The sequence below is a fragment of the Glandiceps talaboti genome, chromosome 15 (assembly GCF_964340395.1).
Source record: "Glandiceps talaboti chromosome 15, keGlaTala1.1, whole genome shotgun sequence".
Taxonomy (NCBI): Eukaryota; Metazoa; Hemichordata; class Enteropneusta; family Spengelidae; genus Glandiceps; species Glandiceps talaboti.
The window spans coordinates 21,195,072-21,219,351 of NC_135563.1; the positions used below are offsets into that span (position 1 = coordinate 21,195,072).

A 24,280-nucleotide genomic window follows, 5' to 3' on the forward strand; every position below is an offset into this window, starting at 1 on the left:
GCAACCCAAACAAAGTAACATTAGGGTTAGGAATGTCAGAGTACCCACCATACCAAGACTTGACATGCACTGGACCCAACATACATGTTGTGTAACCTTAGTTTGTTCTGTAACTCCACACAAATTGAAGGAAACAAGTAACGTTCAGGTTAGGAATGTCACAGTACAGACTTTGTTGATTAAATAAGTATTTCAGGCTTTAACTAATAGCATGGCAAGTTGGGGGACCAGTACCCTTCAGATCAATGGTATGGTGCAACCATTACATGTATTAGTGTGAATTCATATGCAAACAAAGCTAGTATCCTATTTAATGTAGTCTTTCCTATTTGGGTACATAAACCACTTATTATCAATCACATTTGAATAGAGAGTACTGGGTATGATGAGTGTTAATTATCTCTGACTATTCTACCATATAACAGGTCCAGTTAACACCTGAATATCATAATGTGAGGACAAGCCCCATTTCCCTAACTAACACAATATCTAAGAAGATCATAATTATTTCACAAATTAACATAATATCTAAAGATCATAATTGTCATTCTTCAAACATTCATCTAAATTAAATTCATCAATAAAGTTCTTGCTGTTTACACCAGTAGTTGTGACAGTGATATTTTCAGCTTGAGGACAGCTGACTTGGCCATGTTGGTAGTCATATACTGTAGTATTAGTATTAGCAACTCTGCATGCCTCCATCAATGTCTGCATCACATCAGATGAGTCTGCCCACTGTGAAACATTCTGGTTAGGATCAGTAGGGTAGCTAGTGATGCCAGTCAATGTAAGGTCCTCCTGTGAATTTGGTGGAGTGAGGTAACCAGAATTGTCTATCTCTGGATCATCAACATCCATCCTGGCCTCAGTACAAACAGATTCTGTACTCTCAGATGATGTGTCACTGTACAACAAATATTGTCTAGAAATAAAAGTAAAACACTGAGTCAATACATGTATGATCAAACTTGATTGCATGAAAACAACACTATCATTTGCCATTACACTTTAATATTAAGTTTTAGTACATGCATTGCGCCCTCCCCTCATCAGTTCAATCTGATTTCCGACCTTTGACCTTCACCAATATTTTAGTCCAACTGTAAATTGTGGTCTAGAAATTACTTTGACCATAGCCCCTCCACAGGTCTATGCTTTGACATGAATAAATCAATGGATATTAATATTTTAATTGTGGTCTATTTTTAGAAGATAGTATCAACTTGTTCCATCTAGCAAATAGTTTACAAAAGCAATAATTCAATTAAAATGTTTAACATATCTTAAACACAATCTGAATAAAATTTTACATCAAGACTGAAAATCTGTAAAACACGGTTGGTTATGGAGACGCTAATTTCCCTACCCTACTTTGCTGTCATCAAACTGCACATTTTCAAATGCAAATACTTTAGAAGGTAGTTGCCAATCATTTCAAACATCAAGCCATACTACACTTTGCACATCTACCACTAACCATGACCTGTGACCTTTGACACAAACTCACCTTCCACCTCCAGCACCGATGGGGCAACCTGAATCGGTAGAGTCATCATTTTCATTCCATTGATGTAGTTTTTTCTTCCATAGTTTTATCTGACAATCCCATGACCTTCTGCTTGCTACTTGGTACTTATTAGGTGTTCTTGGGTGAACTTTAGCTCTCTTGGACCTAAACATAATAAGTACACATAAACTTTGTTAAAAGGTACAAACCTATGCAAATCAATGTTATGTTTAATTAATATGAATAATCGATATCTCTAATAACTATAAAGATATGTACCAACCATACACATACACCAACCATGTATGCACATCTAGAATACACTTGAAATACAAAGTGCACATGTCACACACACACACACACACTAAACCTAAATATTAACTTCGAAGTTCAAACATACACATATACATAGAGACACAGGAGACATATACCAGACACACACACTGTGACACACATACATACACACACACACACACACACACACACACACACACACACACACACAACCTAAATATTAACTTTGAAGTTCAAACATACACATAATACATAAAGACACAGCAGACATATCCAAGAGATACACATACTTGCATGCATTTTCACATGTACAGACACACAAGGAGACATGCCTTTACACACACACACACACACACACACAGACAGACAGACAGACACACAGACAGACAGACAGACAGACAGACAGACAACATACCTTGGTATTTCCTTGACATAGTTCCAATATGCTGATGTATTCTTGCCATAGTCAACTTGTTTTTGTCTTCTTGTTAACACTGTTTTGTCTGCCTCTGCTGGTTTCTTGGTTTTGTCTAGTTTGTTAACCCTAAAATTAATAATAATACATATATGCATAAGGTAAATGCAAAGGATGGCGGTATGTCATCGCTTGCTCACCCAAAAAGATGTTTGTATTAATTCTGCTCACACAAAGACATATTTGTATACTTTTTCTGGAATGTTAAATTTCAGAAGTTATATTTCCATGACAACTTGTGTGATTCGTTGATTTGATCTTTGACCTACCCATCATTCTTGTCAGCTAAGACGAGTTTCCTTTTTGCTAGTTGATTCTGTGCTTCATACTCCTCAACCATTGTACCCCAATCTTTGCTTTGTGTCTCTTCACTGTCTAGGTTTTCCTTCATTCTGCTCACGCCTCTTGGACCCTCAGGTGTGTGACTGTTGGGATTTATCGATTGGGAGAAAATCATTAGTTAACAACAAATGATAAAAAAAACAAACCAAAAGTAACATCTTTCTAAATCACTTTGTAAGTGTATTTAAAATGGTCATCAAATTTTTGCTGTTTTTGCTAGAAGTATTTGTTTAGTGTACAAGGAACCATGTCAAAGTAAGACAGGTTTACAATCTGTTCAAAGTTTAAAGGAAATCATATTCATTTCACTGGTTTACATGATGTGTTCTGTAGACTATATTTAAAATTTTGACCTTGGTCAATTTTTTTTTATAAATGCATAGGGCATCTGAATCATACTAAGACTTTCAAAAACGTTGTGCCATTTAACACACTTTATAATCAGCTGATGACATACAAGGTAGGTACAATGTAGAAACATCATGTATCACTCTGCTGTATGTGACAGAGACACAGCAATTGCTTAGTACGATATAATTGTGTATTTTCTATGTCTAACTATGTGGTGTCAACTCACAAGGATAACTATTTGTGATCATAGTGACGTACACCATTTGTATTAGAAGGCAGACTGGTTTGTATGCAGCTACATGTAGCTGACTTACTCATTGTATGATGAACCAAGTGGTGGAAAATCTACACAGTTTGTCATGTACTTGGATTTAGACATTGATGATTCTACTGGTGACCAGGCTGGTCGTCTTTCCTGTGAATAACGATGGCATCGTCTGTAACACAAGTAGAAAGAGGAATGCAAAATTATTTGTCTGATTATGCTTAGGTCATCCTTTCTGAAAAGATAAAGGAATATCAGCATGTAATATGGGAAAAAAAATATTTTTTAAAATAAAGGCTGAATCTGCATATAAATATGGCAGGAGTCAGATTAAGATGACTGCTAGATTATGCTAGATGTCTTTGACCATGTAACATGCTCATACAGCACCTAAGAAACTGCAATTTTGACAGTATTACAGATGTTTTATTTCTTTATTTGTGAAAATAGTTGGTGTGTCGTTGATACACATTGGGCAGTGTCAACACACTGACTTGACGGGATTAAAATTAGCCTTTTAAGTGAGTTTCTTGTCTGACCATTCTGGCTGTCTTTCTGTAGTGTTATAACACTAGGAAATGTAGACACATTGCGATTGCCTCTCTTTGACAAGTAAAGCAAGGGTTGAGAAATGAAGTGTTTGCTGAGAATTGTGTTCATTTGTATGACCATGTCAGTTGTTACTCTAGTACTATATATCCTTCATTGAATCTTAAGATCTCTGCCGCGTTGGCATTCAGACTATAAGTCAGTTGTCATGCTGATCAGAAATGTTTTGATCTTATTCAGGACATCAAGAAAAGAAAGAAAAATTAAATGTTTACTTGAGGTATTTTTCTAGTCAGTACTTGTTCCATTTCATGCTTCCAAACATAAAAGTTGTGTTAGTAAATCATTGGTAATAGTAGCAATAACCAAATCTTTGTGTTATCCACCAAAGCACTGCCGGGGTAATTATAGTAAAGCTTCTAACTAGTAGACAGGCTAGCCATTATTCTAGATGACCTCTGACCTCCAGCAGTATACTGATTTGGTAGACATGTAAAGGTATAGAAGCTGTTTTAATGAGCAACATGAGAGTTGTAATAGATTGCAATGAACACAATACAGGCCATAAAAGTCTAAGTAAATAGTACAAATACACTTGCAAATGAATCTTAACAAATCAGTAGCCCTCTAGTACCCAATCCTGCTTGTTGACCAACCTGAGGTTGAATTTGAATTGATGTTTGAAGAAATTTAAGATTCCAAGGGAAATTAGACCAATAACAGGGAAATTAGACCAATATCAGAGAAATTGATCAAACAGGTACTTCAAGACAATAACAAAGAGCACTTGGGTTCGGATATTTAGACATTTTTAATTATATGTTGTAATCACAACATCTCAAAAAAAACCCATCCAACCTATTGCTGTAACATTTTGATATTCTTATCATGACAACCTGTGTTTATGTTTTTAATCTAGTGAAATCATCACAATTAATGCAAATTTGAAAGGAGGAAGAAAACTTTTAGACTAAGACCGGACCGGACACAAGTATTTTGGTTTCTTTAAAAAAAAAGTACTATTAAAGTCCCTACAAATCTATATGTTGTCAGATTAATGGACATTTGTCATCAGGTAAAACATCTGGTCCAGTGTAAATAACATGGTGTAAAGGGGTGCAAGTACAAATAGCTGGCCTTCTAACATTCAATGGTAAAAGCAGTGCTTTGTAACATAAACGATTCACTGTTCATCATTGTACACTGTCAAAGTCTAAATGACAGATACCCACTCAACCACTATCTTTACAACTTCAGGGTCAAGTGATTTTACTAGGTAGAAGATTTTTCAGTTACTCAGATGCTAGAAGGACAACTTTACGTATTCACTTTGAAAACTTTATTTTCCAGAGATATGATTTTCACTGGAAACACTTTTTTGATGTGTACATGGATTTTGTTTACAAGGATTCACTCTTCCTTCGTACAATGTATAGGTTTAATTTCATTGCAACAGTAATGAAACACATTTCCAGGTGAAAATACACAATTCTAAACCAAGTGTTTTCTTACGAGTAGCAAGTTGGTAAAATCTACCCGAGTTCCCCAGGTGTTTTAACACATTTCCCACCCTAATGACATGAGGTGTGTACTATATATAATATCCTTACCAGGTCCCATCCCATCCCATCCCATCCCATCCCAAAAAGATAGTTGTCGGTGGCAGAGTGGTTAAACCACTTGCCTCTTACTACTGCAGTCAGGGTTCAAACCGATTCAGGGTTTGATTAAACTTTACCATGCTGTGTCAGTGAGTAAGGAGAGTTTCATTCAATTTGACTCTCCCAAACAACGCAGGTTTTCCCCAGGCATTCCGGTTTCTTCCTGCATTAACACTGAACACATGAAGAAGGGCCCTCACTGGACTTCTTGGGAGACAAATGTTTATATACTTTAAGAACAATCCAGTGTAAATAAAGATTATCATTATTACCCCCTCTTACTTATGACACAAGGTATAGACACATAGTATATATTATATCTTTACCAGACCCATCCCTTCCTCTTGTTACTCTGGTTTGCAAACACTACATACACACCACCAGTATCATACAAAGTATATTTACTAAATGACAATGTGTGTTCTGTGGTCTCTCAAGACAGCTTATTTCTGTTAAAAAGCAGGAAATAGATATAACATTGTGAACTATATCATGTCAGAGCAGAAGCCAGGAAGTAGAACAACTGAAGTGAAAGAAGAAGGGGGATTAATGAGCCATTATCTTGTGAGAAAAGAATAGTGAATAGAAAAGATACAAGGTGTGTGCACCATTCAATAATGGCAAAGTGAAAGTAAACTTGTTTACACAGGAATGCAATCTAACTTTGACACTCACATGGAATGAATGTATGTAATTTACTCAGATTTCTATTTAAAAAATTCCCCATTAAAATGATACATCTAAGTACTAACATAATTGACTGAATTTTATAAACATCTAATTTGAAAAGTGAAAGTGTGTTTTATTGTGTCAATACTATGGGTTTCAATACTTAGTTCAACTCAAACACCACCTGAATACCATGGACTAGTAATATGCAACTAACCAAACATATCCATGTCTGTGCTTGCAACCAAGACAGACTGTGCGTTCTTATTCAGCTATATTTACTCCTACCTGTCACCATTCACTGGCTAGTGAGACAAGATATTAAGGAATATATATCAATTGTAAACAAAGTACAGAGCCAATTGTCTAATAAATGAAACTGATATCCATCAACCCACAATGTATTCAATGTAAAATCAATGTTTACGAACAATTCTTAGGTAGAGAAAAAATCTGATGAAATGCTGTCTGTTAACTAAAAACAATGAAATCAAGTTAGTAAAGAGAAGGGGAAATGTGGCCATACATAATAATTTTGTATACGAATTGTTGATAAAAGTAGATTTTCTCTTCTTAGTAAAATAACAAATAATTTTAAATCATTCATTCAAAGTATTTACTAAATGAATGTGAAAATATGTGTTCTGTGGTCTCTCTGTGTGTACTCAGTTTTTGAAATGTTACATTCTCTGGTTGGAATAGAAAGAACACTAATAGTCTTTGAAGGTGTGAAATGGACCAGATAATTAGGCTAGGGTCATCTATCAATGAAATCCTTTCATTTTGTCCGACACCTGAGGATATCTTTCACCTGTTGAGATTTAGCCCATAAATACCATAGACTGGGCTGATTAACTAGCACTCTGGACTCTACTGACTATTTCACCTTACTATTATCACAAACGATAACACATGTGTATAGGGTCTGAGATGCAAAAAAACCCCCAAAAATAGACCCAACCCTGCGATGATTTAACTTGATAATAATTCATGTTATAGCTTGTGGATTTGGACAATTAGTCATTATTTCACCTATAGTCAAGTGTTACAATGGATTTGACATTTGACCCTCACACTACTATCTCACCAAAGTAGGACTGGTAAATGTGAAGTGTTGATAACAGGTGAACAGTGTCAAAATGTACTCAGGGAGAAAAAAAAAAAATTAATTTTAGAGTGGAATAATTGACACACATGTGCAAGTGTAATGAAACTGTATGATTGTAAAATAACGTTTGGAATTGTGGGATTCTTCTCTACAAAGTGTGATATATGTAGATATTGACTAACAAGTATGAAGTATGTCAGTCAATTTTTTACCATAATAATTACAACATTTTTAACAAAATCAGTATTTTTGCTATAAATTTCTATGGTATATCATTTTAGGCAAGTTGCCAATTGGCTGCAATATTTGAAGATTACAAACTTTGTTAGTCATGATTATGTGGTTCCTTTTACCAAAATGTTACCTTTTATGCCAGTCTATTAAAAGTGTTTTGCTTTCCTGGTATAGGGGAGGGGGTGTGTATAGGGGAGGGGGTGTCAAAGTATAATGAAATTTGACTTTGAGACGCTATTTTTATTATGTCGACATTTCAATAGCAATTTTCTTTCTTTAGATAAGAAAATGGCTGCCAACATGGATTCATTGAGTGTGTTGTAACAAGTAGTGTGAGTATTGGCTGAGTGCCCAGCTACAACTATTATGGCCCAGTACAGGTACCAACAACACTAGAACTATACACACACAAGTGACTACATGTAGGTGTCTTTCATGCAGGTCAAGTGAAAAGTAACATTGTGGAATCAGAATTTGATCTGAGACAGTGCACACATGTTGACAGTTTTTATCCACTTGGCCTTCCATTTCAAATCAGTCATGAGTTCACCCTTCAATAGTCTTTAGACTAATTCCTATACAGTTGCCATGTTGGCACCCAGACTAGTCCTTAAGTATTTGTATGTTGTACTTATAAAGTACAATATATTCCCTTTACATTGCAGCATTTGTGACAAATCTGCTGTAAACCTAGATATTTCACCATTGCCGGCATTGGTAAATTTTACAATTTTAGTCTTCATTCTCAAAGACGTATTACTAGACTGGTATTACTAGACTTGTACATTGGATTCATGTACAAATATGAATTTCAGTCAATACTTTGCAGTTTTGTTTTCCCAATGAAATAAGCGAAAATAAGTCTGTAACGAAATTTCTAGGTTTATGACCAGAGAACATGTCCATGTATAACGCCATTCTATACCAAACACAGACATTCATCAAAACAAAAACCTTATTTCTATTTTGTAAGCCATGATATAGAATAACAAAAACAAAATTACTAAGTTTAAGAGTTTTGCTTTTAGCAAAATGATGGCATTTTGAAAGATTAATTTTAAAACTTATTCAAATATTCCATTTGGCTTATCATTTTCAACTTTAAATTAAAGTTAAGTTTTATAATTTTCTTTTGTTAAATTTAAAGACCAATTTACACTATGTTTACACCCAATTAGCAACTGACTGACTGGGGCCATACATGTACTTATATGCAAATTTTATTATATAAAAGGTTTGTTCAGTAGAATTTCATACAAATCATAAGATGAGATAGAATGATTATAAACTGTATGTTACTTATACATGTTATAAGTCTCCCTAATACACAGATTATGATGTCACTTCTTGCATGTATCAATAACATGCAGTCGTCCATGGCAACAAAGTCAACACTCATTAGTTCATTGTTGACAGGTGAAATAGACAGGTTCAAGTTTACACTATATACCATGAAAACACTGACTTGTCATCTCATGTTGCCAAAACAACCATTCAACCAAACTCTCTCACACATTGTTATTTTCTATATCTGGTTTTAGTAAGACTTGGTAAAATTTTAACATGTAGTCTACAGCTACCAAGCATGATGAAGCAGATGGAAGGCTTATCATAATTAGTTACAACATAAAGCTGGGTTGTCACAGGGCGAGTGGTTAAACCACTTGCCTCTTACCACTGCTGTTGGAGTTCAAACATATTCAGGCTTTGATTAAATTTACCACATTGCAAGTGAGAAGAGTGTCGTTCAGTTTGACTACTGGACAACGCAGGTTTTCCCTTGGTACTCCAGTTTCCTCCAGCATTAACACTGAACTCATGAGGGATGGCCCTCACTTGACTTTTTGGGAGACAAGTGTTTACTTATAAGAACTACCCACTGTCCAGTATAAATAAAGATTATTTCAAGCTTTTGTAAATGTAAGACATCATTCATGTGATAATTTGTACCACAGTCCTGCTATTACTAAAGTTGTTGAATCTATGATAGAGACAGTCTGGGTCTTTGTAATAAATTCAAACAAAATTATTGAATGCAAAAGTCATAAGAACTTGTATAATTAAAATCATAAACTTCTATAACCTCAGGCAATTATTTATCAACAATTTATAATTTGTGCATGCAATGACATCAGACAGAAATTACCCAGTTCAAATGTATCTTTTAAATGAATTTGATTTACATGTAACAATAGCATTGGCATTATCACTTGACAATCACACCAGGGGTCTAACCAAGCATAGTTTGCATGCACCGCCCCAGACACAAACATTGCCTCCCACCTGACTTCAACTAATTTCAGTATTATTTGGGATCATCCGATGTATTGTTTTCATTTTGAATGGTTGATAACACCTTTTTCAGATCGGTGCCTAGTACATGTGGCAGGCCCCAAATTTTGCCATAAACATCATTTGGAAAACAAAGCTGCAAAAATAAGTAGTGACTAAAATGCATTTTGAGAATCTATTTCCATAAAAATTGTGTGGAAAATACTTCATCAACTAAAACTTTAGATGCTGGGAGATTCTATAATGCCTGGGTATGCATTGTAAAATACTAATGTGACTTTGAGGTATGCAATACACTTGTAGAAAGGAGGTGTGTCAGAAATATGTGAAACTTGAATGTTGTGAATGATAGAAGGGATGAGAGGTATGCAATACACTTGTAAAAAGAGTGGGACATTGGAACATGTGAAAGCTGTGTGAATGGGACAGACTGGATGACTACAATCTGGAAATAAACTATTGCACAATATTCATCTTCAGATGATAAATATATTCAAAATCGACATCATATCCTGTTTAGATAAACATCTGTGATACCATGTTCATCAACTTGTACAAATGGGATTGTTTTATGAAACCATGTTAGTCTCAATATTCTGTATGTAAGGAAGAAATTAACCAAGTTTGCATTTACAATAACATTCTTTCACATTGGATATCAAACTGTTTCTGTATGAATTGTCTCTCAGTACATGTAGTCCAACCATACACACACCCTCATATCAGACCATACACACTCGTATCAGACCATACACACTCGTATCAGACCATACGCACACTCGTATCAGACCATACACACACTCGTATCAGAGCTCCAAATTAACTTTTTTCTTTCAGAAAACGGTAGCCCAAGGATGGTGACCAACAGTCCTATATTCTTAATCTGAAAACATATTGTTGGAAATATGTGTGATATTAAAATACTTTCGTGTTTGTAAATCTTCCATCCTTTAAATCATTGTATAATTAACAGTAGCCCGAGCAGTCTACCAGCTGCAAATTGTGGTAGCCCCATGATCACAAGAATTGGTAATCTGTGGACACTGCTAGTATACAGCTAACATAATTTACAAGCTGTGTATTTTTCAGAGAAAATGTCTCATGCCCATATCTGAATAGCATGACACTGATAGTGGAAGCATGGTGTTTTGGAAGCAAAGTATGTGAACAATGCATCTCCAATTCGTATAACATTTGGACTGAAACAAAAACCTTCTCACCAATATTTTATAATAAACTGAGTTCAAAAATTCATTAATGTTATCTCTAAATGGTAACATTAAATCATTAAGTGATGGTTTTGTGTCGTCATGATGTGCATTTACACTTTTAAAAGATGAAGTCTTTGTGTTTTTACTGATCACTAACCATACAGGGTAAGATGTGTTAGGTTAGTGGGCTATGAAAGAGACTATCTGTACAGGGTAACCTAGGTTACTGACAAGGTGTGAAGATAGGCTTTACAAATACTCTGAAATCAGTCAGCTGTTTTGAAACACTGAATAAAATGTTTTCTTTGTAATTTTCACTTTCCTTCTATCACCTGATATTGGTCAAACACCAAACTAATCACACTTAATAATATAGACATTTATAGTTTATTTTGCTCAGTATAGTGTCAATTGTCTTGTCTCTACTTTGCCACACTGTAGTATACATAAATACTGCAATGCCAACAAACAAGCCAAATGCAATGTAATTCATACAGAGTATATTATCAACCATCTGTTAAGTTTCAGGGTAGACTAGCGTAAATATACAAAGAAAACAACCTGTATTATCTAAACCATGCAGTGGAATGATTTACAAGCCATATTTTGTCTCAAACACTAAACGTTGTATTTGGGGAACCACATGGTGTACCAGTGCATCATGTAATGTTCAAGATATGTGTCATGTCATCAGTACACTTATTAGGAAATGACTGGTTAGGGCTGCCAGACATGACATATGTACATTTTGTACTAGGAAAAGACTAGTTAGGGCTGCCTGATGTGTTAGGGCTGTCTGACATGACATGTGTACTAGGAAAAGACTGGTTAGGGCTGCCTGTGTTTCTGTCTATCATGAGTTTTTTTGCAGAAGTTTTGGAAACCTAGTGACTGTAATAGGGGAGGGGGAGGGGGGTGTATCTGGGTAAACTACAGATACCTTTTACAGTCAAACTCAGGTAGATTTTACCTACTTACCAGCCGTAACAAAACTCTATCATGGGCCCAAAAAAAGAAACTTTACAAAACTTATTTTTCTTGATTTGCATACCTTGCAGTGCCATCTGTACTATCTGCACCACCTCGTTCACTTCGTAAAGGACTTCTAAGTGGACTAAGTCCTCTATGTGAGTAATCGCTGTGTGAGTGTTGTTTGTCAAACCTCTCTCTGTAAAAGATAATACATGTAACAAGATGAAATAAATGAGAAGAATCCACTGTGATGTGTAGAAACTATAATAACTTGTGATCTATGAACATTACGTGTTACTTTTAAAAATGGAAAGCACTCTAAGAAAAGTCTTCCAAATATTAGCAAATATCTCAAGCTTCATACAATTGCCACTCAACTTTTAGGGCAAAGAGACTTATCGTGGTCTCCCTATTTCAACCCTGTCTTTCAAACCACACCACAACTTTGCCCTTGTTAGCACAAAAATTTGTTCAGAAGCCTTGGCGTAGTTTGAAAGGTAGGCTTGAAATAGGGACATCATGACAAGTCTGTGGGCTAAGCAAAAAGCCAATCAATGGTTCTTTCAATATCTGTCATGTCATGGAATTATCACCCATGTGGTGATACTTCCATGGTCAAGTACTAAGTATACTAAAAACAGACAGTAATAAGTATGCCTGGCCACACAATGTTGCAATGTTTTGTGGTATATTTTTCAAAGTACCAGAGATGTCTGTCTCCTGTAAATAACACCGATATAATCTATAACCATTTCCCAGACTCAGTCAGAGTTTGATATATATCAGTATTCCTCCATAGGTTTAGTTCGGCATACATCAAATGACTGGACAACTTTTTGACACTGTACAGGATTTGTAATGTCAAGGTTGACCGACAACTTGGAGGTAACATATCTATGTCATAAACACACCCATGATCTAAAATGTCTCAAATCAACATCATGAAAATAAAAGATAGCTGGTTTTCATAAGTTTGACTGTCTAACTAACTTTTATAATTCATAAACTTAAAAAAAGTTACATTCAATTTCAAATTGTCAGCAAATATCCTTCATTGATTTTGAACTGTTCTAAAATGCTCATTGCTCCCCTTGTGGAATCTTCCTCTCCAGTTCAAAGTCCAACAAATTCAAAAATTGAAGAAAAGCAACTTTGGCGTGTAGGGTCTACGATTAAAGAGATTCCAATTTTGAACTTTCTTTTCTAACCGAAAGTCTTTCACGTAGATAGTCTTGTCAAGGGACCTTTAAATTTTCTAAAGGTTAATTTGGATAAGTTGACCTTCATTTCCAAGACAACCAATTTATTAGCGCGACTACTTTTGTCATCAATTCACTGGTGGGGATAGGATTTGCACGATAACAATTACAAACAGCTGCCAAAAACAATTGAAACACAGACTGAATAGTGTAACTAAGAATGAACTTGACATTCAAGTGTATGCAGCGTGAAATCCATGGTAATTAATGATCAAAGACAAATAAAAATCTCCCGCGTTTGGCCCAGAGCCATCTTGAAAATACGCGCGAAACAGGTTCACCTGCAGCGCAAGCCGATGGTGTTCATAAAAACCCGGAAGAATAAATTATTCGACAGATATCAGACTTATTTCACCAATCTTCTTTGGTTTTAATCGTAGGTGACAACATTTCAAATGATAGAATCAAGGCGAAATACAGACAAACATAACCCTTCATACTAGAAATCCGTTAAAAGTCGATATTGCATGTATTAAATTCAGTGCAATATTACCCCATCGAGTTCAACCCAAGTGACGAAGTTTACCAAATACATACCGGTGATGCTGAGCCCTCCTTTCACGATCACGATGTCTATGGACCTCAACTTCGTCTTGGTGTCTTGAGCTGAATTTCTGAGCTGGAGCCATTTTAGAATGATTTCCTGTACAATAGATTGAGTAAAATCACAACGTGTGTGTAAAATGAAAATGCAGTGTTCAACTGAGTCGATCGGCCGATAGCTTTGTTTTTCTTTTGCATTTGGCGCGGAATATCTAGCGCAAGCGCATGAATGTCTTCCAGAGTGCTTTGCAAGTATCGAGTCATAAATATTCATATCTTTTAATTCACTTCTTCGAATTATGTCGGAAAAGATCCCTCTGCCTCATTATTTTAGATCATATGAATAGCAACGATTTTTATGAAATTAAGGGGACTAAAATTTTGCAAATATAACGTTTAAAGAATACAAGAAAATGGAATTTCAGAATATTGTATGTCAGGCGCTACCACTATTACACAGTTACTAATCATTATATTAGTCGCCGTCGATAACAGAGATTTGATGAATTATATTATAAAAAGCCCCTTTTTATGATATATATACTGAACGGTATAAAGTGAATTCAAATTGGGGGACAGAATATAGCATTTACTGTGTCTTTCTGTTTAGGTTCTCGCACGAAATTACCTGACTGATTAAAATGGTATCTTCCACCTGGTTTCCAGCTGGACTGTATTTCTTGCTTGTTGCTGATTGGCTGTCGTGATGTTGTTTTCAAACGTCAGGCAGAGGCGGTTCTCTTGAATATTACATTTGCAGCTGATCAAGGGACTCGGCAGTGCTTTTTAGTTTGGTTAGAAGGGCTGATCGGTTATCTTTCGTTCTCTGATCGACGCTATTTTAGTTAGAATCGTAGTTAATCGAGTACAGCTACCTACAACTATACTGTCTCTGCTCTTTCGAGTCCTGTCTTTTTCAGCAGCAAGTGTATCACCAAGAACTTCGAAGGACCACAAGTTCCGAAAGATCATATCGGCCGCACATTCCAAGTCAACCAAGATCCGGTTACATGCTCAACTCAACGTGAGAAATTGATGTCATCTCTTGAACGTTGTACACTGACAAAGTAAATCCAGTTAGTCAAGTAATCAAATATGCTGTTGTGTTGACGACAATTTGTTTCGCGGATTGGGAAAGTGCAATTTTACAGTGGTTTCGATACTGAAGGAAGCCAGTGAGGTGGGGCAAGTTGAACTTGGAAACCTTCCAGCGTGATCACCGAGCTCTCTGGGATAGCGTCGCGTCCTTCTATGATATATTACTTCTAAGGACAGTTAAATTTACGGACATCCAAGGATTTTTACTATCAGTAAAGCAGTCAATATGACCACTGAGTCCAGTAGAAGAGGCAGTTTGCCGATACCGTTCTTACTCCAGGGTAAAGACTCATTTTCTTCACCGGCGAGTTTCGGCGCTGGCCAAACAGTGCTGTCACCCATGACTGACCTTGCCATGAATCTAAGTGGTCTCAGTACAAGGTAACTTTAAATTATTTATATTTTGTTTTCAGTGCTATAGTTTCATATACATATAAACAGATGTCTTCATGAATTATGAATTTATTGAAAGAACATTTCACAATTTGCATCCAACTAACATTAACTCATGCTTGAGTTGAGGATTGGTTTACACATTAACACCGAAAACAACCCTATAAATTCATCGACAGATGTGTTTTATTTAGTATTTACAAATTACCCAATTCCATAATTTATTGCTGGAGAACTCTTACTCTACATGAGACAATTTTTTTTGTAATCTTAGAGTTTTAGATTCAGAAGGTCGAAATGTAGTATTTTCTGTTTATTTACATTCTATTATAAGGTTATTTACCAAGCATTATGCATGATTTGAATTTGTGAAAAGACACACGTCACTTTTCAATTTATCTGCTGTCGGTAGATTCAGATTATTTCAATCAAATTCGAATTAAAATCCTAATTCTGACCTTCTTTTAAATGGAGATAAGGAAAGGTGTGATTTGGCTGACAACACACAATATAGGATTTATTCTAAAAGTTTGTCCAGCTGCCAATGTATCAATGTCACATGATTTGAATAAGACACCTAAAGCATCAAGACAGATGTTATAAATTACTTCAAACATTTTTTCGTTTTACAAAAAAATAACATATTACATTGCAATCTTTTTTAATCTTACATACAATCGATCATTACAGTTTTGTCACTTGTTAATCTCCCTCTTCCTCTTTCCGTCATTTTATCAGTTTTAGTGAAACACCAAAGCGTAGATTGTCTCTATCCAGTTGTGATACCCCTACACCAAGCAGGCCATCATCATTGAGTTCTGATGCAGGTAAGTCATTGAATGGTATTTTGCTTACATTTCATAAACATTGGCAAATTATAAACCAGTCTTGGTATTGTAAATGCAAATGTGATGGTAACAGTTGGATCTAAATTTTAGACTGTTCTTACTGGATTATTGTGAAGGTCAAAACGGTTTAATGTTCAATGTTCAATGCTCCACACCTTGCAACTCTTTAGAAACTGGTCTAGCCTGTCCTTAAATAATGCCAGACTTTAATAGCTGTGTAATCTAGTCATTGGATCTCTCCTTACTAGCATCTGAATCTGCTAATTTAAAACACAGCTGGTAGACAAGGTCAGCAAACAATAAATTATACCAGGTTACTGTAAAGTATTCAAATACTAAGGTAACATTTATAGTCATTTACATTTTTCAAATTTGATATACTGTACATTTTCTTGTGTATAGTTGTCATAGATTATAAAGAATATCAACAAAGGAGGGCCCTTATTCTCAACTTCTTTGTGAGGAAAGTTTATTTAAATGTGGCTTTTTTAGGTTTTGTTGTATTGTTAATTAGTCCTCTAACAAAAGAGTTTACAAAAAACAATTGGTCTAGATTACTGGCATGTGCCACTGGAATATTTAATGACATTCTTTTGTTTCAAATGTAATGCATCCGATATTTAGATAAAAGAAATATGAAAAAATCAAGAAATAGTTGAGTAGTGAAGTGTGCCAGCTGTCAGGAATGGGGGATATTGATTATGTACACAAAGCAGGGTCAATAGGCCGGCACTTTATGCTAATTTTGATCTCCTCAGTATTGTGGAAAATAGTGTGGCTAGATTTCCCATGAAAGAACGTACCATGGGTCTGTGCTTGACTGTAAGCATATGGCCATTAAAATAAAGGTTCCTTCCGGAAACCTGGATAGGCTTTTATGATGTAAATGTTGGGGCTAAAGAGCGGTAAATTCAAATAGATCTGTTTTACTATCACATTTAACCATCTGTTCCCAGTGGTGTCATATTTGAATTTTAATCATGCTGCACCAAGTGAGATAAAATATACCATTTCTGATAGTGAATTATTGATCTTTAATGAATGTAAAAAGCTATAATAAACTCAGAATGATATATAATACGAATAATATATTGATAAAATGATTGATAATTGTGATGTGTTGCAAATGCAATTGTTATACTTGTTTTTGTAGCATTCACCTTATTTACGTTTTTGTATTTTATGTGCAGCGCTTTTGAATATTTTAAATAGAAAAGGCGCTTTAGAAAATAAATAAACTTAATTGTTGACATTTGAGGGGCCCCTCCACTGCATCTATAATACTATGCCTGAACTCTTTCCCCATCATGGCTTTCACAGTGCCATATCTTTTTTCTATTTTTTTTAATTGTTTTTAATTCTTATGGCATTTTTTCACAAAATATTTTGCCTATACCATACCTTTTGGACAATTTCAATGCTTGACATGTATAGTGTATGTTATGTGTTGTACATCCATGATCCAGTGTGATGTGTTGGATTCATTTTCTTTGTTTCATCACAGGTTGCTGTCTTGATTCCCCAAGTCCACAACACCCTTCACCCATGTAAGTAACAAAATTCTGATATGAATTTTCCATTTGGTTCATAATTTTAATTTTAGAAAATGTTTGAAAATAGTCATTGATGCTATTTTGAGTGATTTCTTTCTACTGCATAGACACAAAGAGATTAAAATTGCAACAAAGGAAATCTTCAAGTTGTGGTTTTATTGTTACAACATCTGTGTCCTCAAGAAAAGGGCATTTATTATCTTACTACATGGACAACTCAGATTGTTCTAGAAATTAGTACTCATTTTGTTTGTCCATGTTTTCATTTATTTTTTGTATTTTTTTCCACTACAGATTTAGTCAACGTTGTTTCACGTTTACAGCAATTCATCAACCGAGTATCGGAAATGTTTTAGAGTGTGGAGAGAAAGCAACACTAAACAATGGCATTAATAGTGAACATCTTGATAATAACAGTAATGGAAGCAGTAGTAGTGGAGCTTACTCAGACAGTGAAAATTCAAATGATGGAGAAAGTGTACATTTTAACAAAGATAGGAAAAAACTGGTTATCAGGTTGGTTTCCTTACTTTTGTTTATGAGTAATTTTTTTGCAAAATAAAAAAAAAAGACAGGTTCTTGTTGATCAATTGAAGATTGTAAATTTTCTCCACTTTGTTGATTTATTCTTTGTCCATGTTATATTTACAACTACTCAAAAGAGCGGGAAAGTTATTTTTCTTGTTATTCAATGTCACTATGGAATACATTTCAGTTACTTGACTGTTTTGTGTTTCTATTTAGATATCCACAATCTAGAGTGTCTGGTCACTTTTTATTACAGGATATCTTGAGCTATGATTATGGTTGAAAATTAACTTATTATTAGCAATGTAGCAATATTTAACTAGGTAGCCAATCAGAAGTATACTAGAATGTAGCAAATGTGTTACCAGACAGCCAATCAGGAGTAGAGTAGAATGCAAACAGACAATGTCAAAATGACCTTTCCTGTGTCCATATTATCAGCAGCTATAGAAAGACTGAAGGACGCTGGCATATAGTGTAGCCTTCAAGCAAACAAAGAAACGTTTCCTCCTGCCATTCATTCCGAGTTGACCAATAAAATTGAAGTCTCCCTGGGCTAGGCCTATTCTCACTCTCTTTTTTGTTGTATTTAAATAATCAATGGATTCTAAGTACCTAGTTCAGAGAAGACTATAAACACAAAATACCAGCAACCATAAAGTTACAGGGGGAAAAAGTTATAGCTGTTTTTTGTACCCATTTATTGCATAGTATTTACCCTATAGAGTTAACCCAGTCAGTAAAATATTGATGTCTTTTTAGAACCCAACATAAAATTAGAATTTGAAATTGGGATCTATAAACCTTCAGTGTACTTCTTTATCAACAAATATGTTGAAACAGGTAAACTATCAATACTACTGAAGTAGTTGTAATTGTGTCATCAAATTTCCTTTCTTTGACGTTGTGTGTTTTATCTCAATTCATGTTTTAGGAGGCCAATGACAATGAAGAGATGCAAGACCATGCCGGTCCAGTTCAGTGGTTTTCTATCAAGTACTCCACCATCTTCAGATAACATTAATAAAAGACAAGAAAAACGACCAACTATTCTCAGTCCCTGTGTCTCAAATAAAAACCATACTACATTCTTTATCGGGGACACTCTAGACAAAGAAAATATCACTCAGGTATGACAAATATAATGGAAATAAAAATACAATGAGCAAACCTTTCACTTCATACTGGGAAGGGGTTTATTTACAGCATTGCACATGCAGGGAGTGGCACTTAAAATATAGCATGATGTGGGCAGTCAGTCATGGAACTACTGGGAGATTACCATACCAAAGATGCCCCTACCTACACTATGCAGGCTTGGGGACTGGCCAGTGTTGCAACAAATCGCAAAGTTTGGCACAAACTAAATTGGTATTTGAAATTTTCATTCTGAAGAACTTGATGGTTTCCCTGACTGAATTGGATATTTGTTGACATTGTTTTTATTTTAATTTTCACAGGAAAGTATCATTTCAAGAAAACCACCCTCAAAAGATGATTTTAAATTTGTTGAACCTTTACCTCCGATGAGGCGGCCATTGGGAAATGGTAATTTTACAAACTCAGGCTATACACCACCAAAGAAAAGACCAATCTCAGCTCCTGCATCATTGGTGAGTTCTAGAACTATGCATCATTGGAATTCCTTATATTTTAGTCGATTTGATCCATCATAATCTACCAATGTCAGTAATTTATATTTCAACACTTACATGGTGAGTCATTGGTGACCCCAGATTTATTTTATTGATTTTAACTGAGCATAGGTTGAAATATTTGGAATGAAGTAACAGAAAAAGTTTAAAGAATTTATTTCCAAGGTGCATTCTACTTATAAGCTAAGTTAATTAACATAACAAATACATGATTTTTAAATGCTAATTTATGAGACATATCGTTACTTACTGTTGAGAACATTACTACATGCTAACTGTCAAAGCAAACTTACTTTACTTTCTGTTGAGAACATTGCTACATGCTAACAGTCAAAGCAAACTTACTTTACTTACTGTTGAGAACATTGCTACATGCTAACAGTCAAAGCAAACATACTGAATTAAATGTCTTATTTGTTTTGAATTGACAGTTGAATGATGACAGTCCGATCACTTTATCTAAATCATCACTTACAAGTACAGATGAAGAAGATGATGATGGTTTCCTTGAACTCATTGATGATGATTTGCAAGAGGTATAACAACTATTATTTATGAAATTTACATGAAATTAATTGCTTTCACTTATTTCACTGGCTATGTTTACTCCTTTTGTTCCATGCAAAGCAAAACATCTCATTTTAAATATAAAAGTCTTGAAGTTGAGTTGGTGTCCAATGTGTATTTATTTTGTTAACAAACCATAGATCCTACACGTGTAGGGTCTATCACCAAACACAACTTTGTTGAACATTGCATATTTTCCTGTAGGACTTGATGCTGCTTTTTAATTTTGATTTAACCCATTAAGTCATATTTGTCTCCCCTGAAATCTTTTATTAAACTGTTTTATTGGGAGAACTCTAAATGTTGTGTCTTGTTTTCACCAATATAGAATGCCAATCCAGGTATTGGTGGTATGGCAGGTTTATTGAGTGCACCCATTATTGGATGTTCACCAGTTGGGTGTATCTCAATGGGAACAGATGAAGTGGATGGGTGTGCTGAACTACCTCCAAGTTTTCCAGAGCTAAATAATGCTGATACTCCAGCGTCAGGGTCACGGACAAAGAGGGGACTGTTCCGATCTCCTAGTGTACCGTGCGGGTTTTCTAGTGAACGAAGCTCATTCTTAAAACGGCCTGAGAGGTCAATAGACTTAGTTAGTCCTATACAGAGCAAGAGAAGATGTTCTATTGCAAGCCCACAGTGTGTAGAAAAACAACTTAAGAAGGTAAGCAAAATTGATCAATTTCAACTTTTAATGAAATCATCTCAGTATCCTATCAATATGGTTTGCATTTTTTCCTTCATACTGTGTATTTCCAGGAAATTCTTTAGCAGTGGAACTAACTTATAGAACAATCTAAGTTAGTTGATTAGGAATATATCTGATTAAGACCTAGATAGCCTAGTTAAACTGGCCACTAGATATTATGATTGTATGTATCAAGGCATATTCTGACTTGTTGCAGTGGACTAAATGATGCAACAGACGTTGTTGATGTAGACATCAGGTTATGTCTTCAACCATCACGAACTACATCTTTAGTTGTCTGTACTTGATATGATCAAGCTGAAACTTCCATTTCATTAACAATTTTCTATGTTTTGTGTTTGAAATAGAGCACACCCAAGACTACTCTGAGTCGATCCAAGTCAGTCATAGAAACGGATCATATCAACAGAGCATTGATGATTGGTGGGGATCAACACAATCTGATTGGTGATTTTAGTAAGGTAAGATTTTTAGAAAAAAATGTCTTTTATTGTAGATTTTCTAACTAAGATCTTTTGGATTTCACTAACCTTTTGGGTTGTGAATACATGTTAGAATCATGTTGTAACATATTATCAAAGTGTGTAAGGTCAGAGTGGTAATTACTGATAATAGTTTGATATTGGATTATCATTATCTGATATTATCTCTCAGAATGCTATTACCTGCTATCTGTTGGCAAATACCACATGTTAAACAGTTCAGTACCATGTGCTCATTTTGAACTTTTCCACAGGGACTCCCTTCAACTAGTTGTTGATTATTTGAAAGAAAATTAATCATTAGTCATTTGCTGTATACTAATGTGTGCTAGTTTTGATCGTCTGTACTTTACAGAAATAGAGTTGTGCTGCCATCAACTAAAGCATATTTGTGGTGGGTTTTTTTAGAATTTAGTAAACTGCTGGTGAATCTGATTATGACAATCTATCATGAAATAGCAAGGTCATCTGATGAAGGAATGAATAGTATTTACACAATTTAGAAGAATAAATTCATTCAGATTTTTACTGGGATGCAAAATTAGGGAAAATTTGAAATTCAAGTCGAAACAAGGATGTCCATAATGATCACCAATGATGATTACAATAGGCTGATTGTGAATTAAGAATGATAATCAGTTAGAAGTTTGATTAGACTGTTACCAAGGCTACATCTTATCTCTTCTAGATTGGATTGTTGCTATGACTACCACTATCTTAATAGTTTCTCTGTGTTCATTAAGTTTATTTTCGTATTTATTTTAGCAATTTGCCTTGCCATTGACGAAAGGTAAACATCAAGACTTGAAATCAATCACTCCAGACACCATGAGACGATTATTAAATGATGAATTTGAAGATATAGAGTATTCTATTGTAGATTGTAGATATCCATATGAATACCAGGGTGGTCATATCAAGGTATGTAATATTATAATTAGCTGTTAATTACAACCCTAGAATTATTACATTACAAATGAAATTATATCATTATAGTAAGTTTTTGCTTCACAGTTTAACAGAGATCTGATCTTAAATAAATTCAAACTGTTCACGATATTTTGGAAGCTGCTGTTGCACATGGTCCCTTGAAATTAATTTTATTTTAAGAATTTTTTTTAACAAAATGTTAATTTACTCAGTAGAAGCTATTTCACATGTAATCCATGTTTCTCACTGATTTTTCAAAAACATTTTAGATATATGAACAAGAATGTTTGTCTTTACTAGTTGCAGTAAACCTTATATATTATATGTATCCCATTTCGATAATTTTCAGTTTTATTTGTGTGTGGTTGTTTTTTTGCGTTGTACTTATACTATAGGTAAATAAATTCAAACAGTGAAGTGTTACCCTGTGATATACCTGAAGATAATAATTTGAATATATTCCTTTCCTACAGAATGCAAAAAATATTTGGACAAAACCTTCAGTGTTGGACGAGTTTCTGTCTGGAGAGAGACTCAAAGCCTTGAAACAATCAACAAAAAGGCATATCTTAGTCTTTCATTGTGAATTTTCATCTGAAAGAGCACCAAAATTATCGAGATTTCTACGAAACAAAGACAGAGATTGTAACAAAGAAAGTTATCCAGCCCTCCATTACCCTGAACTTTATCTCCTTGATGGCGGCTATAAGTTGTTCTTTGAATCCTGCAAGGTGAGAAGACTTTCTTTCATAAATACTATCAACAGTTTTACTGGAATACCCTTCCTCTTCCAGTATATCATGGAATTTCTTCTAAAGATAATGACAACGATACATACCAAGTTTATTTGTAATGTAAATATATGTTTCTAACATAAATTCAACAGTGGAAATACTAGTTGACTACACAGGTGGGATTAATTGTATATGATGGTTTACATACGAGATGAAACGATATATCCTGATATACATACTTTGGTATGAATAGATTACATAAATAGTATCTAAATATCATGTATAAACCCACATTTATAAACTAAGTAGATGATCCTTTCATATTATATTTCATTGTTTAAAGTGAATACTGCTATCATGGAGTACTATGTGATCTTAAAATACACCTGATGGCAAATTTTGATGGTAGTAATGTTTTGTATCAGCTATAAATAAAAATGTCACAGCTGGAGAACTACGCAAGTCACAAAATAAAATAAACAGTGTAACATAGCTGTGTTTTACACCAAATTTTACAGGAGTGTAGTGAAATACTTATTTTACCAGTAGTATGTGTTGACCTCTTTCTAGATACAGATTCATCTTTGATATTCAGCATTGAAGATTCATTGTATATTGTTTTCTGTTTTCTTTCATTTTAGGATTTGTGTGAGCCACAGACATACAAACAAATGCTTGACAAGGACCATACAAGTGATTTCAGACATTTCAGGAGTAAATCCAAATCATGGGCTGGAGAACGTAGCAGAATGGGGTCACAACGATTCAAGAATTTGTAGCAGTCAAGCGCTTCCTCCCAATCAGGGCTGCTGTTCTGTCAGTGCACCAACTGCAGCCAATCACAGAGTGTTATTTATGTGCAAAAGACATGCATCAGCAAATCAGATGCTGTGTTTTATTCCAGTGCAATATTATATTCAACCATGGAAAAGATAAAAAGTGTGAAACTACTATTGTGTGTGCAGTATATTAAAAAGAGAAAAGAACTTCTTCACCTCAGTGTGAATTATCAAAAACTTAGGGAGTCAGACTATGGTATAAACAT

General features: G+C 34.7%; 2 protein-coding genes across 2 annotated transcripts; one reads left to right on the forward strand and one right to left on the reverse strand.

Annotated features, from left to right (window-relative positions):
- Positions 1-528: 528 nt before the first annotated feature.
- LOC144446332 (uncharacterized) lies at positions 529-13,844 on the reverse strand. Its single transcript, XM_078136079.1, has 7 exons — positions 13,730-13,844; positions 12,013-12,129; positions 3,287-3,409; positions 2,549-2,704; positions 2,220-2,348; positions 1,511-1,675; positions 529-925 (listed from the first exon to the last, which is right to left on the reverse strand). The coding sequence occupies exons 1-7, from the start codon at positions 13,819-13,821 to the stop codon at positions 529-531; spliced, it is 1,179 nt and encodes a 392-aa protein (XP_077992205.1). The 5' UTR covers positions 13,822-13,844.
- A 1,215-nt stretch (positions 13,845-15,059) lies between these two features.
- Positions 15,060-24,014, forward strand: LOC144446333 (M-phase inducer phosphatase 1-like). The gene is made up of 12 exons (XM_078136080.1): positions 15,060-15,214; positions 15,965-16,053; positions 17,579-17,621; positions 17,922-18,143; positions 19,090-19,285; positions 19,616-19,768; positions 20,242-20,346; positions 20,706-21,044; positions 21,437-21,550; positions 22,337-22,492; positions 22,975-23,232; positions 23,877-24,014. Exons 1-12 carry the CDS (start codon positions 15,060-15,062, stop codon positions 24,012-24,014), a joined length of 1,968 nt encoding a protein of 655 aa, XP_077992206.1.
- Positions 24,015-24,280: the final 266 nt, after the last annotated feature.

Coding starts and splice junctions, on each gene's coding strand:
- LOC144446332 (XM_078136079.1), bottom strand. CDS start 13,821: ATGGCTCCAGCTCAGAAATTCAGCTCAAGACACCAAGACGAAGTTGAG. Junction 3,410..12,012: donor AGTACAGATGGCACTGCAAG/GTATGCAAATCA, acceptor CTTGTGTTACAG/ACGATGCCATCGTTATTCAC. Junction 1,676..2,219: donor TATGTCAAGGAAATACCAAG/GTATGTTGTCTG, acceptor TATTATGTTTAG/GTCCAAGAGAGCTAAAGTTC.
- LOC144446333 (XM_078136080.1), top strand. CDS start 15,060: ATGACCACTGAGTCCAGTAGAAGAGGCAGTTTGCCGATACCGTTCTTA. Junction 16,054..17,578: donor ATCATTGAGTTCTGATGCAG/GTAAGTCATTGA, acceptor GTTTCATCACAG/GTTGCTGTCTTGATTCCCCA. Junction 23,233..23,876: donor TGTTCTTTGAATCCTGCAAG/GTGAGAAGACTT, acceptor CTTTCATTTTAG/GATTTGTGTGAGCCACAGAC.